General features: G+C 38.7%; 1 protein-coding gene across 15 annotated transcripts in view; it reads left to right on the forward strand.

The window, feature by feature from the left end:
* The window catches only part of ARHGAP15 (Rho GTPase activating protein 15), a 377,757-nt gene that overhangs the window by 176,793 nt on the left and 181,371 nt on the right, over window positions 1–19,593 (forward strand). For all 15 annotated transcript variants that reach the window (XM_081929289.1, XM_081929290.1, XM_081929284.1 and 12 more), the window contains 2 exons: window positions 6,140–6,238; window positions 11,942–12,068. In XM_081929289.1, the coding sequence (XP_081785415.1) occupies window positions 6,140–6,238; window positions 11,942–12,068 (226 nt within the window). The remainder of the gene's footprint in view (window positions 1–6,139; window positions 6,239–11,941; window positions 12,069–19,593) is intronic.

Consider the following 19,593-nt stretch of genomic DNA (forward strand, 5'->3'; position numbering starts at 1 on the left):
AACTTTTCAAAACTTTCTTGACAGATGGGGGTTACAAATGCATTTTAATAAGAGAGTTGCCAAAGCAACATTTTTTTAAAAAAATATTTTTACAATGAGCATATATTTACTTAACATCTAGCAACATTGGGGGATACAAGGCAGATACATTCTCACAAAATGTTTTAACTAGCAGGATTTCCCCCCTCTTTCTTGGAAGCCTAGTTAGGAAGTTTTTATTCAAACTGATACTTTAGCCTTTTTTTCTTCTTCTTCTTTTAAAAAAATGTCAGCTAGCCTGGACTTGTCAGAAGGAATTATTGAAAGTTACCAATGTAAGACTATCATCTGAGACAGACATTCTGCCTGATAATGTCTTTTTTCCTTTCTTTCTTTTTGAAGAGTGTGTGTCCATAAACACCTTTGAGTACCCTTCAGTAATTTAACACTCTTCATCAGGTACAAAATATCATATTTTGAAATGGAGTGGGGGACTGCAGTTGGAATGGGACTTACTGTATTTGATTTATTTACATGTGCCGAACATTAAATGTTCGGCACATGTAAATATGCCGAACATTTAGTGAAACACAAACATATATATTTTTAATACAAGGTTCCCTCTACCTCAGCTCATTCATTCAACCTAAACGTTGTCAAAAAACCCAAACAAACAGGGTTATCAGGAGTGGGAAGAATGTATATTATTTCCAGTGGTACACTTGCTTTTGACATGTTTTTAAAAACTGAAAAATCCCTATCTTTATTCTAATTCAATTCAAATGTAATTCAAAGAAAATTAATTAAATGACTAAGGAGGCTCAAAACCAAATTAATTAAATGGCTATGTGTCTCGAAACTTTATTTTAATTAGACCTTGTTTCTATTCACCAAGGGTGTGGTAGACACATCTTGCTGCAGCTGGTTTTGCATGTACTTATTTTTAACTGGTGGTCCATGTAACTATACCACATAAAATAAAATGAATTATGATTCTAGCCTCTTTAAAAAAGAAAAAAAGGGTTTTATAATCAAAAGGAAGTTGATGTGAAAAGGGATGGCAGAGATGGAACCCAGGGGTGAAAACAAGACTGGAGGAATCACATCACTAGACTGTCAACTGTTCTTGGGGAAAATAATGACAAATTCAACATATTTACTTGGTACCATCTTGCCTTGACTGTCCAGTGTCTATATTATGATTTAGAAGTACGCTGTGAAAAATACATTAATCAGTAATGATGCGTAATTCACCATCCAGAGGAACTTGACTTTCGTCAATCTATATATATATATATCATCTATATCTATCTATATCTATGATGTTTGGTGCTTAAGGTTGCCAACAAAAGTTTGAAGGTATATAGGATTTTCGGTAAGAAAGCAGGGCTTCAGAACCCTAGTAGCTTCTCTCCTTTCCAGTTCGACAAGCAGAATAAATTACAGAATAAAATGTGCACTTCATATGCATAATTCATTTGGATCACAGAACTTGCTTTGGAAATTTGGAGAGGGATACACAGAAAGCCCATTTCTTAGAATGGACTGAAAGCCCATCAAAACTTAAGGAGAGAAGAAGCCCTATAGGAGATAAAAGCAAACACACCATTGCAGCAAATATCAAATACTAGGCCAGGTTTTGGCACAAGCTGTTTATTGAGGCTTGTGGGATAAGTGCTGGGGACAGTCTCACCACTTCTCCACCCAAATTCACAACAAAGGGGATCGCTGAATACCAGTCGGTGGGTAGCAACTGCAAGTGTTGTTGTATTTGTGTCATGCCTGTGGGCTTCCTATAGGCCTTTTGGTTGACCACTGTGGGGAACAGGATGCTGAACTTAGATGCCTTTGGTCTGATCCAGTAGGATTCTTCTTGTATTCTTCTGGGCAGAGGAATAAAAGCTGGTCTGTATCTTTTCTATTATTCTGGTTCTGCTTCTCCCCATATGAAACAGGAAAGGGAATGTGCAGAAATGTAATACTGGCTAGCACTTCACCGAAACCAAGCAAGGATTCACTGTTGGGTGATTTCTTCCGGTTTTACTTTTGCTTCTCTCATAGCTGCATCACTGTTCTTTTTATCCCTGGAAAAATGAACTGAAAGGGTTTGGGTTTTTTTTGCTTTAATTAAAAGGTTTTTTTGGCATAAACAGTGTTTATAAACTGAAAGTTGAAGAGGATGGAGAAAGCTAGCTGAGAAAGTGAGCGTGTGTGTCATCGTTGGTCAACATCAATATTGTGTGCAACTTACAGGCGCTCCAATTCAAAATTTCTCCCTGCTTTCCCGCCTTGTTTTCTCTGCTTGATTTGGAATGGGAGGAGGAAGATCTGGGGCCAGAAGTAATACAATTGGTGACATTGACAAGCGCACCAGTTCACATTGGACCTATTGCTGGGAATGCTTGAATCCAGTTTACAAATATGTGGCAGCTATTTCGTTTCAGCTCTTGGAATAGATATCACTGCCAACATTTCAAGAGCTTTCCAGGAAGCAAAGGCATGGTACAGAATCCAGCCCATTAATTTACTTTTCTCCTCAAACTGACACAGTGAGTCAGTGACAGAGGCTGAAGGAGGACACACGAATCCTGACTCAGAACCACCTGCTTGAACTAATGCCTAAATTAAAATATCAGGACTGCACAAATCCTTCATTCCTTTGAGCTAGCTACCACTGTGAGCACTGGCTCATAATGCCTCTTTAAATAAGTTTTCTCTTTTAGAGTGTGTGTCTTGAAAATGGAATGCCCGCAAAAGGAAGGGTTGTTTTGTTTTTCGAGATCTTAAATAAGAAAGCAACAGAAGCAAAACAGAGGGCAGCAGCTTTTCTGGAGACTTTGAGGGGGAAAATCCCTTTTGTATTTCTGTAGTCCTTGGGTTTTTTTTCTCATCCATGGCTGATATGCTCAAAATTGCCTTCATGGGGAGACTGTTTGGTTGTTGTTGTTGTTTATTACATTGTTTAGGACTGCAGTGGTAAATTGTTGAAGCCAAATCTGGCACCCACCCACCCTGAATTATATTCCCATTGGTCTTAACAATGCTATTGTTAGAAATGCAAATATGGTTTAACAATTCCTTCCAAGAACTTTTTAATCAGGAATTCTAAGTAGGAAATATATAGAAGTGGGTTAAAAAAAAACCTACAGTTTAATGCAATTCGCCAAACCAAAGTCTTTGGAAATGCTTTGCTCTGAATGTCTAGGACAGAGCAGAACAAAGTCAATTACTGACTGTAATTAAGAAGTGGATGCATATAAACTGTAGAGAGCAGTAGCAGTCTTCTTGAAAGTGTTTAGTAACTCTGAAGATTACAGAGAAAGAGACTTGAACTGTATCTCGAATAGCAAGTATTTTGAATGAATTCACTTCTTCCTGTTCTATGATCTACTTTTGCTGATATATTCATACATCACCGATTATATATGATTATTACAAACAGCACATTAAGACGAAGACTCTTTCAAAATGAATGTTGCTTTGGTCTTGTTAGCACTGAAGTATCTCTTTTACATATCATAAGGGTACAAATGTTTATGCAATGCCGAAATACTTGTATTTTAATAAAGCTCAAATTTACTCAACGGAAGAGTGAACTATGTTGCTTCCTTCTTAAGCCTTCAAAATAAAGTCACTCTAATTACGTGTGTTGCTTTTACTTTGAAAATATTGTTTCTTGTAATAATTTAAGTGGTGGTTTGTTTGTACTGGAAGAGATGCACTAGATTGGATTGACCATTGTGTTTAGTCTAATTCATGTCTCTCACTGCTCATTAATACATTTGTAGTGTCATATAAAACAGTTGAAACCTACCCAAAATTAAAATTTGTAAACTTGAAAAGTGTTAGCGATAGGTTCCATCAGTTAGTTACCTTTGTACTGTTGCTGTGATAGAAGTTGCTGCATCCTGTAAAATATATGTGCTTTATTTCTGAGCACCACAGTCCTATGAAATATAATGGATGTTCCTTACATGCATGCATCTCAGGTCTATATAATATAATGGATGTCTCTTATTTAGGTCAGCTTAGATTTTTAGCTCTTAGAAATATCTATGAACACCTGCCATAGGCAACAGCTGTTTTAAGTTGTACACACAGCCTATAATTTAGGAAGACAACATAATCAAACAGGGTGGGATGACTAGTTTCTTGCCTAGAAATATTATGTGTGGAATTCCAACTATTCATTGTGTTGGGTTTCTCCTACACTTGAAAAACCATTTATTATTTCAAATATCCATATAGATGGATCCTATAGAAGTTTACTAAGAAATAAGCCTCACTGTGTTGTAAAACATACTCCAGGTAAGTGTGCAAAAGATTGCAACCATAATCCCTTATTTACTTAGAGGCAGTGGAGAATCTGGAAAAAATAAAGACCAAGGGGAAGAAGTGCAACAGACTTTTAATACAGAATCACTTCTCTGCCCGTACATTGGGCTATTAACATCTTAAATGCTGCAATGATCTGTCCAGTTTAAGTTACAGTTATTACTTTCTCTTGAGCCATTAACTGGAACTTTCCCTCAAGTTGAGAAAGAGTTGAGAACAATCAGTAAAACTTTAGGAAGTGTTGACACTGGAAGATGACATGAAGAGGAGAAAACAAATTCGTAGTTGATTAAAATGAGCTAAAATAAATAAATAAATAAATAAATAAATAAATAAATAAATAAATAAATAGTATAAATATAAAGCATTACCTCAGAAGATGCTCCTAGGATCAACACATCTGGAATGAAGTAGTACTTGATTATCATTATAAGAGTTAGCTCATTGCACCTTACAATTATCTGAGATGCCAGGAAAATGCCACCCCTAGATAATTGATCACCACCCTGGCCTCAGTGTCCAATTATTATCAGCCCTGTCTCATCCCCACCCCTTCTCATCATCCAAGCAGTAAATAAACACAAACATTGTGGTAAGGATCAGACTCTTCTATTATGGGAAGGGCATTTTATGCAGAATCCCCATGTGTACTGTAACATGCCCTAAAGTATTTATTGTGTATTCCACATGGCTTTTAAATTTTTTAGTCATATGGGTATAGCCCGTACATTTCTGACATTATGTCTGTTCATTTTAAAAAGGAACTAGTGCTAGTTCACCCTCTCAAAAGAGGAACTGGTTCCAGTTTATTTTACAAAACAAACTAGTTCAGCTCAAATTCTTCCAAATGAACTTTTTATAAAAAGTTGATCTAGTGATTCAGCAGTGGAAACTGCTAGCACATTTCCAAAGCTAAGCAAGGTTTGGTATAGTTCCAAATTGGAGGGATGACCACATATTGAGATTACTGCAGTACAGGGGCTTGACAACTCTACAATTCTATGGTTTTATTAATCATCCTTGGTTTAAAAAAACACACCAAATGAGCATTCAGAATTTTACCAGCTGCAATGCTGAATTATGAAGTAAAACAGGGCCCATACACAAGTAATAAGATGTCTGGCAGACAAAATGTCAACAGGTGAAGCCTTCCTCGTAATTTTATTCTGCTCATCCTGTTTTATTTGTGCCAGCCACAAAGCTGTTAAAGGCAAAATGCATTATTCACTTTGTTCCTGCATTTGTAGTTTTGCTTAGTAACAGCGATTAAATGACTAAGCAACCTTAGCAACAGCAGCGCCTCCATCTCTGCCTATTAAGCCTTAGAAAGTTGGCTTTAAGTTTTGCTTTCTAACCTTCTTTATACATTTTCAATTAACTTATTTTAAAAAGAAAGAAAGCTAAAAACGCAGGCTTCCTGCTGCAAGGGGAGGGGTAGGAATGAATGTGAAGATGAGCTAGAAATCATTCAGAGTTTTACCACAAAATGAACTTAATTTACTTTTAGTTCACTCAGCAATTATCCAAATCAGTGATTTTTGAACTACTTTAGTGAACTTCATTAAACTGAACTAGTTAATTCCAAGCACTGAAAATCATCTACTTGGAAAGTTCACTTTCCAGTGGGAATTATTTCAAGAGTAAGTACTGTAGGCTTCCTACATTCCTACGTTCTGTATATGTCCTAACTGCCAGAATTCTAGAACCAGTGGCATTAAAAAATGGCAAGCTATTGAAACGTCTGTGTTTCTCAAATGAATTACATGAAAAGAAAAAGTGTATCTCACATAGTTTGCTTACCTATGATATTCCCATTGTCATTTAGATCACAACAGCATCCGGAAATGAGGTCCTTCTTCACTCAGATATTGACTTCATCATACTGGAGTGGTTCAATGCTATAAAAAATGTAATTGACAGATTGGTATGTATTTGTTTTGGCTATTGATAAAAGTATCATGGAGCAATGCATGTGCTTACACATCTAAGCAAGTTTTAAAGCAAGTGAACTTAATAATGTGAACCCCCCCTTTAAATCACTATATAAATGTGTGTGTGAAGATCTATATGCATTTTTAATGCTATAAATAAATAAATATTCCAGATAAAAAGTGTTGCTGGACTAAAATGCTGTTTGATTCTTTTTTTTCCAATATTTTTTATTGCTTTGTTTCATAAAGGTAAGACATAAAAGTAAAACATATATAGACAAACGCACTGAAGGTGTTACACCAAGAAGAATAGTGTAACAATAGAAAAAAAATAAGTACAAAAGTATATTTAAGAAATATAAGAAATATAAGAAAAGTATACACAAACTTAGGTTTTCACATTAGCCACATTGTTTGGTCTTCATTTTCAAGGCTTCCTTTAGCTTTCCCGAAAATCATTCGCAGTGATACCTTATGTTACACATTTCTTAGTATATATTGTCATTGTATCTTTTTGTGTTTATTTCTTGATATATATTATCCTTATACATTATACATTATTTAATCTCCTTTTGTCTTTAAACAATAACTCATATATTTTTTTTTCACAGTGTGTCTCTGAATCCCTTTAGCGTTATTTTCCTTTGACTAATAAGTTCCAGATAATCAACATATTTTCCCCAATCCTTGATAAACTTTTGGTCTCTTATATATCTTACTTTACCTGTAAGTCTATCCAATTCCATATAATCTAACAGCTTAGATCTCCACTCCTCCACCGTTGGTGTTTCCTTCCTTTTCCACATCTGGGCAAGCATCACTCTTGCTGCTGTGACCGCATAATACACTAATCTACAATCTTCTTTTTTTATCTCCTGACCTAATATACCTAGTAAGAAAATTTCTGGTCTCTTTAAGAACGTGTATTTTAGAATCTTCTTCAGTTCTATATAGATTTTTCCCCAAAACTGTTTCACTTTTCCGCACTCCCACCACATGTGATAGAAGGAGCCTTCACTAACCCTGCATTTCCAACACTTGTTGTCCACCTTATACATTTTCGATAGTTTCCTAGGTGTTAAATACCATCTATAGAACATCTTCATTATGTTCTCTTTTATCGTTATACACGCCGTAAAGTTTAATCCTTCCTTCCAGAGTTTTTCCCAATCTTCAAATAGTATATTATGTCCCACATCCTTTGCCCAGCGAGTCATCACGCACTTAACTTCCTCGTCTGCTAGGTTCCAATCCAACAGTATCCTATACATTTTCGATACAATCTTCTCTTCATTGTTTATGATCTCCGTCTGAAACTTGGATTCCTTCTCTATATAACCTCTCTCTTTAAGATCCTTCCTAAACATCTGACTCACCTGGAGATGGTGTAGCCAGTCATAAACATGTTCCTTAACCTGGTCATACGGTCGTACTTTCCATTCCCCCTCTTCTTTAATTATTAACTGATTATATGTTGCCCAATTACTTCTCATATTAGTAGCCTTCACACACATAACTTCTAGAGGTGAAAGCCAGTGCGGTGTTTTTGGTTCCAGCAAATTCTTATATTTATCCCATATTTCGATTAGTGGTCCTCTGAAAATATGGTTCCCAAATCCCCTATATATCTTCCATTTATCCCGCCATAAATAGGCATGCCAGCCGAAGTTGTTGTCATGGCCCTCCAGGTCTAGTAGTTCCCTATTCTCTAACCTTACCCAATCTTTAACCCAGCATAGGCAAACCGCCTCATAGTATAATTTCACATCCGGCAAGGCGAAGCCTCCCCTTTCTTTTATATCTGTCAATAGTTTAAACTGAATTCTGGGTTTCCTTCCTTGCCAGATGTATCTCGAAAGCACTCGTTGCCACTCCTTAAAAATTCGGTTTCCTTTAATTATAGGGATAGTTTGAAATAAGAACATCAGCCTTGGGAGCACATTCATCTTAATTGTGTTGATCCTTCCCCAGAATGACAGTTTCAACCCTCCCCAGATTTCCAGGTCCTTTCTTATTTCCCTCCACGTCGGTTCATAGTTATTTTTGAATAGGTCTATGTTCTTAGGTGTTATCCAAATACCAAGATATTTCACTTTTTTCACCACCTCTATTTGTGTTTGCTGTTGTATTGTCTCTGTCAGTTTCTGGTCTAAATTTTTGCCTATTATTTTTGTTTTGGTCTTATTTAATTTAAACCCTGCTACCTCTCCAAACTGATCTAATTCCCTTAGTATCTCTCCTGTTGCTGCTGTTGGTTCTTCTGTCATTATAACTACATCATCCGCATAGGCTCTGATCTTATATGCATTCTTTCCGACTAGCACTCCTTTTATTTTTTGGTTCTGCCTTATAGAGTTCAGTAAGATTTCTAAAGTCATTATGAACAGAAGCGGGGAGAGCGGACATCCCTGTCTTGTTCCCTTTTGTATCTTTATCTCTTCTGTCACTATGTTGTTAATGATCAGTTTAGCTTTCTGATCTGTATATATGGCTTTTACTCCACTAAGGAAGTCCTTCCCCACTTCCATATACTCTAGGTTTTTCAGCATAAAGTCCCAGATAACATTGTCGAATGCCTTTTCGGCATCCACAAACATCATTATGACCTGTTTGTTAATTTTGACAGATAGGTACTCTAGCATGTTAATTATGTTTCTTATGTTCTCTCATCTGCCGTCCTGGCAGGAATCCTGCTTGGTCCCTGTGAATGGTTTCTGATAGCAGTCTCCTCAACCTCCTTGCTAGAATCCCTGCAAATATTTTATAATCTACATTTAACAGTGAGATCGGTCTATAGTTTTTAACCTGGGTCAAATCTGCTTCTTGCTTGGGGATAAACGTAATATATGCCTCCTTCCAAGTCTCTGGGAATTCTCCCTTCCTTAAAATATTATCCATAGTTTCCTTCAGAGGTCCTACCAGGATGGGTTTCATTTCTTTGTAGTAACCTGCAGTGAATCCGTCGGGACCTGGGGCTTTTCCCCTCTTTAACTCTTTAATTACATCTTCTATTTCATCAATTCCAATTGGGGTATTCAGCTGTTGTCTTTTCTCCATTGTGATTTTCTGCACTCCTTTATCCTTCAGAAATCTCTCTATTCTCCTTGAGCTTATTTTCTCCTTATTGGAGTAAAGTTTGATTCTATCCTAAGACAGAATGGTGCATTTATTGCTGTGAAATAATGACAACACTGGTTTACTGTGGGTTGTAAAAGCACACAAGCGCTTAATAACTAATGAATTTTTACATTTTCTATTTATGCTATCTACAGTATATAATCTTTCATATGACTATTAATACGTATGAGTCTTTTATGCATTTTCATATTATTTATTTGTCAGAATGGCACTAGAAAATATTCTGATGTATCTGATTGTTGTTACTCCTTTCTTTCTCACTGGTATTTTAGGACTGTATTTTCTGACAACCATTTTAATTGCCTCTCCCTCCCAATTTCTATTTATGCCACCACTACTCCTCATGTGCATTTGAATGTACTTAGTATAAACTTCACTTTTCAACTCTCCTAATTATGCTAGAACTATTTGTGCAGCATGTATCCTTTTTGCCCTTGTTCACTGCATTTTTCAATAGAACTTGTTGCGAGCGTTTTGGAGGCATTTTGATGTCCAATCTACACACCCCTTCTAAAGCCCTAATAGTGAGACAAACGAATAAGAATTGTAAAACACCTTGAAACTGAAAATGCCAAGGCAATCCTATCTGATGATATTATCTCAAAAGGCTTTAAATAAACTGTACAGCAGTGCCTCTCTATACATTGCATTAATCACAGGATTAGCCATCATGTGTGTCTTTCTTTTTTAAAAAATAATACATGCAAGGCATGGGAAGTGATAGCCTATGGTACTGTAGGATGCAGTGAGGGAAGATTTAAGCCAGGGGTCAGCAATTTCTTTTCAGCAGGGGCCAGTCCACTGTCCCTCAGACCTTGTGGGGGGGCCCGTACTATATTGGGGGGGGATGAACAAATTCCTGTGCCCACAAATAACCCAGAGATGCATTTTAAATAAAAGCACACATTCTACTCATGTAAAAATACCAGGCAGGCCCCACAAATAACCCAGAGATACGTTTTAAATAAAAGGACACATTCTACTCATGTAAAAAGCTGATTCCCGGATTTAGCTGCAGGCCGGATTTAGAAGGCGATTGGGTCGCATCCAGCCCCCCGGGCCTTAGTTTGCCTACCCATGATTTAAGCCTTCCCTCCCTGGCTGCAATTTGGAAAATCAATTCTCTACCCTGCATGGCAGCTAGCATTTCAGTGGGGTGGGGGTGGGGTGGAAGCTCTCATTGCATACAGTGAAAGGTGCCCCCTCCCCCAACACTAATTCTTGTGCAGATTTTTTTTTTACCAAGAATGTGATTGGAGAATGTGATGGCAAGTGCCCTTCTGCCCATGCCTGGTGTTTAAACACCATTTTTATTGCCATATCAGGCTATCTCACAGGGTTGTTGTAAGGAAACAATGGGTGTGCAAGAACTATATATATATATATATATATATATATATATATATATATATATATATATATATATATATATGCTTCCTTAAGCTGATTAGAATAAAGGAAGGGAAAAAATTAAATTAGTTCCTGCCAAAAATAAATAAATCTTCCTCACAATTATTGTTTATGTGGACACTTGAGTAATGAAACCTCAATTCTGCACTCAACATATGGAGTCTTTAAAGCAAAACAGAAGCCATATTATAAATTAATTTATAGTTTATCCTATAATGCTTACTTGGCAGTAAGTTGTGCTGTGTTCTGTGGATTTATTAGCCAGTAAATGAATCCTGGATTACAGTCTTACTCCTAGAACAGGAGTGGGGAACCTTTTTAGCCTGGTGGGCTAGATCTTTATTGCCCAACTTACCTACCTGTCAGTCATTTGATATCATGATCATGCCAAAAGTTAATCCAAGGAGTGCAGGGAGGGGTCTGCTTCTCCAACACATTCCCTGCAGGACAGAAGGCCTTTGATGCAGTAGAGCAAGGTTTCCCAAACTTGGGTCTCCAGCTCTTTTTGGACAACAATTCCCACCATTCCTGACCACTGGTCCTGCTAGCTAGGGATGAAGTGAGTTGTAGTCCAAAAACATCTGGAGACCCAAGTTTGGGAAACTCTGCAGTAGGGGAACTGGCAGATGACTTTGCTATAGCAACACTTCCTACATTCTGGATCAACCTTCTGCAACAATCCCCTCAAGTGTGAGAATTGACATTGGTTATTTCAGCGAGAAGGGGGAATCAGCAAAAATTACGTAACTTCCCCCTCTACCAGTGGAAACATACCCTAAACAGACCTTTACTCAGAGCATACTCCCACTAGCAGGAATGAACTCAGGGTCCAACCCACAGACATGGAAGAAAAATCTTTTCATAGTTTGGCATTTTCACATAAAAGTGCCCAACTTTTATATAGCAGTCTCCAATGTATTTTCATTTCTCATTTTTATTTACAGAATCAAAACCCACTTATAAGTATCACAATTTTAGCAGCATTGTGCTGAACAGATCTTGTACCGTACTTTTCAGAACTTTTAATATTTATTTTGTCAACATAGGATAAACGTATTTTAGTTTTCTTGGTCTCTGTTTCCTTTCAGTCAGACATTTTAAATCAAGCATATTGTTCCATATATTTCTTTATCATTTTTCTCTTCTAGCCCAAAGAGAAGACTAACAAGTCAAGGAAAAATGAGTTCAAGCTTGCAAGATCCTCTAGCTCTGAATTGCTGAGCAGCTTTGAGGCTGAATCTAAGGAGCCAAAGGCAGAAAACAGAAGGTCTTTGAGTAAGTCCCTCTTATGTATATTTAAAGATATATTACATCATAGCATGCTTATTGTAATGCAATTCAGGCAGCTATCTGAGTGATTTGGAGGACATCCAAAACATTTGTGCAAGAAGACAATTGGATCAACGAGAGTACTTTTTCATATAGTGCATTAGCATGGAACTATGAGAGAACTTAAAACTGGTTTAGATGATATATTGGCTGGCCTCTGCAAATAACTCTTTATGCAAGAGGTCTACAGGCCTGAACAGTGTAGTGGCGAGGGGCACGATTTTCATGACCTTGTGACTTCTCCTGCATAAATAGAAAAATCAGAAGCATGTTTCTTTCACAATATTAAGCTGACTGAACCACCTCATAGAGAATGTGAAAAGCAAAGAGTTTTAGATAACCAAGGTGGAAGTGGTTGGGCCAACACAATTCATATTATTCATATTTAGCCAATGGCTCCTAACCCTAATTCTGTTCTAATACTTGGAAGTCCAAACACTTGGAAAAAACTGTGTGTTGAGCTGAAGGATGAAATTCCTATAACCAGTTGCATTTAAAAATTAAGGCTTGCCTATCTCCTCCAGATCATGAGGATCAGGAATCCCTTCAAATGGGCATAGGATGGTTGTAGAGCCTTCAATGAGAGGAGGAAGCTGGGTAAAAACTGCTTTTGTTTCCACAAGTCTGAATCCCTGCCAAAGTTTCTGGTCAAGACAGATGATTTCACTTACATCTTCTTTCATGCATTTCAGTGTTACTATCCAAGGTTCTTCCCTTGATTCCAGGCACTGCAATGGCCATCTTCAACTTCCTTCCTTCCTTCCCTCCTTCCTTCCTTCCTTCCTTCCTTCCTTCCTTCCTTCCTTCCTTCCTTCCTTCCTTCCTTTATTGTATCTCCATGGACAGGTAGCCTTACTGCCGAAGGGGTTTGTGTGAAAGAATAATAATCTTTTAAAGATGAAATGTGGGATGGCATGCAATGGAGCTAACTTCAGAAAAAAGGTATAACATATTGGAATGGCAGAAGTCCATGGAGGAGGGTAGCCTTCATGTGTTCAATGAAACCTTTTATGCTTTTTAAAATAAGAATGATAATAAAACACTATGCAAAGACTTAAGCCAGGGCCTGAGTACAAGATTGAGGGGGTGCCTGGTTTTTACACAATGCTTTTTTAAAAAAACAACTCCTCCAAACTAAAACAGCACATTCAGTAGTTATCGGTTATCACATTCAGTAGTTATCGGTTATCACACACTGCTTGGGGGATTCTAAGAGACATCTAGCAGTCTATTGTGGGATGCTGAACTAGGTAACCCTTGGCCTGATTGAGCAAAATTCTTCTTAAGTTTTTAAAGCACATGGAATTCAATCTCTCCTGGTGTTCCCGTAGGGGTTGTGTCATGGCCCTAGCTCCCGACCTGGGCTTCGGACAAGATGAACACCCCCAGATTCCTTTAACGGAATACCCTTCAGCTTGGAGGGGCCAGTGATGGCCACACCTCCCCTCTCCCATCACAAGGTCAAACAATACCTAACCACAACCCTAACAAAGTTGTGATGATTGCTACAAGGTAGGCAAAAACCACATGGCCAGTGCCAATTTGCCAAGTGGAAAAATTCCTACCAGGCCCCTCAACGGCGACCAACTGAGGTCCATAGCAAGGCCAGTGCCTAAACCTGCAAAATAGGGAGGGAGGGCGTGTGATTGAGGAAGCAAGCCAAAGAGGAAGCCCTCTGCCTCACTCCTCTGATTTAAACGGTCCCAGCCACGCCCCCTGACCATGGGGATTGGCTGGGCGGGCCCTGATGTGGCCGGGACCCCCAGGCAAGGGGGGACAAAGTCCCCCACCCCGGCAGGGCAGGGAGTGGGTGAGCATGCAGTCCACCGCAACTCCTCCCCACTGGGAAGTGGAGCGGATTTGCGTGTCAAGACCCTGCAGCCACCCCCTCGTTGGGAAATAACACACACAAGGACACGGATATTAGGTTTATGTTATTGGGCAAATTTGGCCACAACTTTACTGATTACAGAATGTGAGCGGTATTGGCTTAGGCATTGAATGGACCCTACTATATCTGGCTCCTGCCCAATGCGCAGGAAGTACGGTAAGGGTAAACCACCGGAAGGCCCCAATCCTAAAAGAGTAGGCAGCATATTCTCTAGCCAGAAGCCCACAAGCTTCAATAGCTTTGCGCACCACACGAATAAACTGCTGTCCGGCAAGACGGGTCCCATCCTCATGTACTAGGAAAGGGCCGGAACCAGGGGCCTGAGGTCCAGAAACTTTTTTGTGTCCTTTACGGGTCAGGGACCACTTTTCATGGTTGCCATCAACTTAACCAAGGCACCCTTTTCTTTCTGGTCTGTTTTTGAGCAACGGATGCAGCCCACCAACATTGAATCTGAAAGCTGAATATCATCAAGCGGCAGGCCTCGGGATAAAGGACCCAGCTCGCCTTCATGCACTACTTCACCAACTCTTAGGGATCTTAGCTTAAGATCTTTGATGGGTTGACCAAAAGTCCATGTAGCCCAGCATTCTGTTTCCAGCACTATCAAGTCAAATGCCACTGTTGAGCTCATAATTGCAAGCAGGGTATGAATACAACAGCCTTCCCAATTTGTTTGTCCTTGGCTTTCAAATATTATCTAACTGGTACATGTAGGTCCCAGTTAGCTATACCTGAGATGATAAGTAATTTGGATATAAATAGCCAAATAAACAGATTTAATTTCCAGTGAAAAGGCATCAGTGTACTCAATGTCCCAAAATTATACATCTATGTAGAAATAATATTGAATATATTTATTACTTTAGCAAGCATGTCTTTTTCTAGTTTGTACATATTGGAATGTAAATCTTAGCTTTGGTAGAACTCCTTATACTATTGCTTTATTCAACCCTAGTTAAAAATGGCTCATGGTGAACAGACACAATCCAAGGGCCTCTACCTCTTTGCCATTTTTTTGGGCAAAATGCCAGTAAGCTGTCTCACCATTTGTTGTTGTCTTTTATGCTTCTTGGCATCATAAATCTAACATCTCTTCAGTAATGATTTAGAAGACAGATCAAGTTCCCACCAATGATATAAAGTTAGCATACAACCCAGCACTTGAACTACAAAAAGTTCTGAGGGTCCCCTGTCGTGCTTAAACTTTGTGTTTAGACGTAGAAACAATCCAACGTGAAATCCGACTGGTTTAAGCTTTGTGTGTGTTTAAATAGTATAGACTGAGTTGCCTTACAAATATGTATTTGGAATTTTCTTCCATCCCCTTGAGACTCAGTAATTATGTGGAATTAGAAAAATGTTAGCATGTGCTTACTTATTCGTAGTCAAAGCACAAACTGTATTGTCAGTTTTCTGCCTTTGGCTTTCTATGCCCTTAATGTTCACACCAGTATCGTCGCCAGAATTATCGGCAGCCAGAGCCAAAATTGCTTTAAAAAGGCATGAGAACTGGTAATGACATGTTGTTAGCAGTTAACAGGTGGTCGTTCCATTGTCCAGTTTGACTGCGGAGCACAAAGACGGTATGTTACAGTATTTGCAATGATGGCATTGCAAAAGGTGTTTATAAAATTGAAATGCATTTCTGTGGTGGTTCATGTTATTTGCTCTTCTCTGCAAACTAAAGAAATATATACATTTAAATAATAATTATTATTATTATGAGTGATGTCCAAGTTATACCCAGAGGAGATCCACTGAAATCAATGGGCTACAATTTTAATGGGCCTACTCTGATGTATATCACCTAATTATTATTGTTTACATTTAAACTGAAACAAACCATGGAACTGAAATAATTAGTAGGGAAGATTCTCATTTAAGGTAGGAAATATGCTTTGCACAACTCAAACCACTTTTGGAGTTAATTCTTTTCAATGTTATGGTCCTGGTATAACAAACTACTGTGATATAGGCTTTTCATTGATGGCTGTCAAAGGATGCAGTATATTTCAGCACCGTCTACAATTCAGCAATCTTCAAACTACAAGAGCATTGGGGTTTGCATTATCTGCTGTAGATCACATCCCCTGTGAGCATGAAGCCTTACATTGCCCTGGTAAATATAAATTGCAGATCCTTGCAGTTTTCTGGATCACTGTCACATTTTGAAGCTTGTATGCTGCACCTTTTCTTCATCAGGCATGATGCTGCATAATGCTAAGGAATGAAAAGGAAAATTTTTAAAGTACCAAAAATAGGCTGATGTTATAGCCATAAAGTCAGCTGATAGTAGACAATGTTCCATGTTGGTGATAGAGACTCTATCTACTCCAGGAGTCTGAATTTTTCCTTTGGGGCAGATCTGGGTTACAAGCCAGACTTTCTCACATGTGAGGAGCAACCACTCCTTCTTCATCCTCCAGTCCTAGATGTGCAACCTGATACCTCTTATCCCTCCTTCTCATTGCTGTTCCTTTTATATCCATAAGTAAAACAGCTAGATGCATTATTTTTTTAAGTGAGGCAGTCTAGGACGGAGCTATGTCCTCACAGATGACATACCCATTCCATTGCTGTTTGTTTCATTCAGGCCATGTCAGGGTTCATAATGTTGCATGAATGCTGCTTGATTCTCAGACTCTTTGAAGAGAAGGTGCCATGGACTCTTATGTTTCCTGTACTCAATATTCTCATCCTTGCTTAACTGTGGACTGGAAACAGTGTTGTCCCTTGACATTGGTACAGGTCTAGTGCAAGAAGTGCCTGCTGTGGGGTGGGATTCCTGCTGTTGCATATACCCCCAGATGAATTTGGACATCTCTGTTTTAGTGTACTCACCCCCCCCCAATGTGGGGTGCAAGTCAGTGCCCCTGAATGATAGTCTTATTCACCTGGTTCTCCTGATCCAGCAGTAGCACACTTAACGTTTGAAGCAATCATACCCACCACAAATAATAATAATAATAATAATAATAATAATAATAATAATAATAATAATTTGTACCCCACCCATCTGGCTGGGTTTCCCCAGCCACTCTGGGCGGCTTCCAACAAAGATTTAAAATACATTAAAATGTCACACATTAAAAACTTCCCTAAATAGGGCTGCCTTCAGATGTCTTCTAAATTTCAGCTAGTTGTTTATCTCTTTGACATCTGATGGGAGGGAGTTCCACAGGGCGGGCGCCACCACCGAAAAGGCCTTCTGCCTGGTCCCCTGTAGCTTTGCTTCTTGCTGTGAGGGAACCACCAGAAGATCCTTGGCGCTGGACCTCAGTGTCCGGGCAGAACGATAGGGGTGGAGACACTCCTTCAGGTATACTGGGCCGAGGCAGTTATGGGCTTTAAAGGTCAACACCAACACTTTGAATTATGCTCGGAAACGTACTGGGAGCCAATGTAGGTCTTTCAGGACCAGTGTTATATGGTCTCGGCGGCCACTCCCAGTCACCAGTATAGCTGCCACATTCTGGATTAGTTGTAGTTTCCGGGTCACCTTCCAAGGTAGCCCCACATAGAGTGCATTGCAGTAGTCCAAGCGGGAGATAACTAGAGCATGCACCACTCTGGCAACACTAATCATTCTTTACAATTGGGCTGTACTTAACATTTCATGAGTATGTGGGGTTGGCTATTATACCATGACATAAAAAGTTGTTAGTCTTGTGCCCTCTTATTTGTTGGTCGATGGTATTGATACATGGGTACAGTCTTTACCGATACTGTTCATCTGGTGCTCCTTCATAAAAGTTACCACAGCAACATGGGAGTGGTCTGTTCTACAGATGCTCCTATGATACCACAGAAAACATCTCATTATACATTCTCTCCCCATGCAAGATAATTGGCCCTGTAAAACTCACTGCAGCAGTCATCTGTTGGGCAGGTATAGACACACAGATTCATGCAGCCCCTTGCCATGCCTAAGGGTCTCTGGGTCAAGACCATTATGTTATAATTTCCTCAATCTGGAAAATGGTGGCAATTTATATTGTATTGGTAGCTTTTAAATTAAGGGATCCACTTCCTCATTCCTGCTTCCAGCTTGATTATTTCTCTGTCATTTGTTATTTGATGCAATCACTAATAATTACAGCAGGATAATAGCACTCCCCAGTATTCTTTTCATTGCAGTTTTTGATAATATTAGTTTGAATATAATAATATTTTAAAATAGCATCCATTTAAACGTTTGGCAGAGAAAACTCGTATTTGTTCACTTAATTCGCTTTTATTGAACCATCTAAATTTTAAGACATAATAATGTTAGATATTAATCTTCTCTGGGTAAGATCATTACATTTTCCTTTACCTAATAGAATAGCAGGCTCATTACAGAACCATGTGAACTTAACACTAATCATTCTTTACAATTGGGCTGTACTTAACATTTCATAAGTATGTGGGGTTGGCTATTACACCATGACATAAAAAGTTATTAGTCTTGTGCCCTCTTTATTCGTTGGTCAGTGGTATTGATACATGGATATAATCTTCACCGATATTGTACAGAGAAGGTGACAAGTTGCCATTTTTGTGACAGTAGCTATTTTGAATTCTCCAAAATTCAAAAAGAACCTAAGAATAGGACTTTGGGGCAAGGCAGGAGAATGGTGGCTGTTTTCATTATCTTCCCCTCTTCACCTAGCTGCCCATTCTCTCATAGCCTGCAACGTGATTCTATGATTTCTCTGATGAAAGTAGGGACATACTATTCCATTATTATTATTATTATTATTGCTGCTGCTACTACTACTACTATTGCTATTTATACTCCACCCACTCCGGGTGGCTACCAGCATATACAAAAACATTAAACATTTAAAAAACTTCCTTATACAGGAGTGCCTTCAGATGGCTTTGGGGTCGGATAACTCCATACCCTCCAATATTTCTCCAATGAAAACAGGGGCTTCCTGCCATACCCTCTAACATTTCTCTGATGAAAATAGGGACATCATAAGGAAAAGCGGGATATTCTGGGACTGAATCAGAAACCGGGACAGCTTTTGTAAATCTGGGACTTGGAGGGTCTGTTCTCTTCACCTAACTGCCCAACAGTGCCAAAACAAAACAGATTGTTTCAAAGTGGGTGAAAAATTGGAGAAATGGGCCTTCTCAATTCAATCCATCCGTTCCTTTCCACCACTACAATATGCAGTGAGTCCAGCCAAACCAGGCAATGAGAAATCTGTGCATTCTGCTTCATGCAAGGGAATGACTGACTGGGGGGTATAAAACATATGTACAGAATTCCCATTTTGCAGCCTGCTCTGTAGGCTGCCAGCACGTGCCTCTCCACATGCCTGCTGTGGGTAGAGGAGAGCAAGAAGGATCTATTGAACCATATGAAAATCCCTCCTTGAAGGGAAGAGTTGTAGATTGTCCATAAACAATAACTGCTTTTGGATGGATGATATGTTATTGGTTCAAGTTCTTTTGCTCACTTCTTGTATGCAACAATAAATAGTTAACTAGTCATTAAGCTGTTAATTATCTCATTATTATTACTCGATTACCACCAGTACATATTTCAATTTTATGGAACATTGCTGTAAAAAAAAGAAGGCAATT

The sequence above is a fragment of the Podarcis melisellensis genome, assembly GCF_964234715.1.
Source record: "Podarcis melisellensis genome assembly, chromosome: 1".
Lineage (NCBI taxonomy): Eukaryota > Metazoa > Chordata > Lepidosauria > Squamata > Lacertidae > Podarcis > Podarcis melisellensis.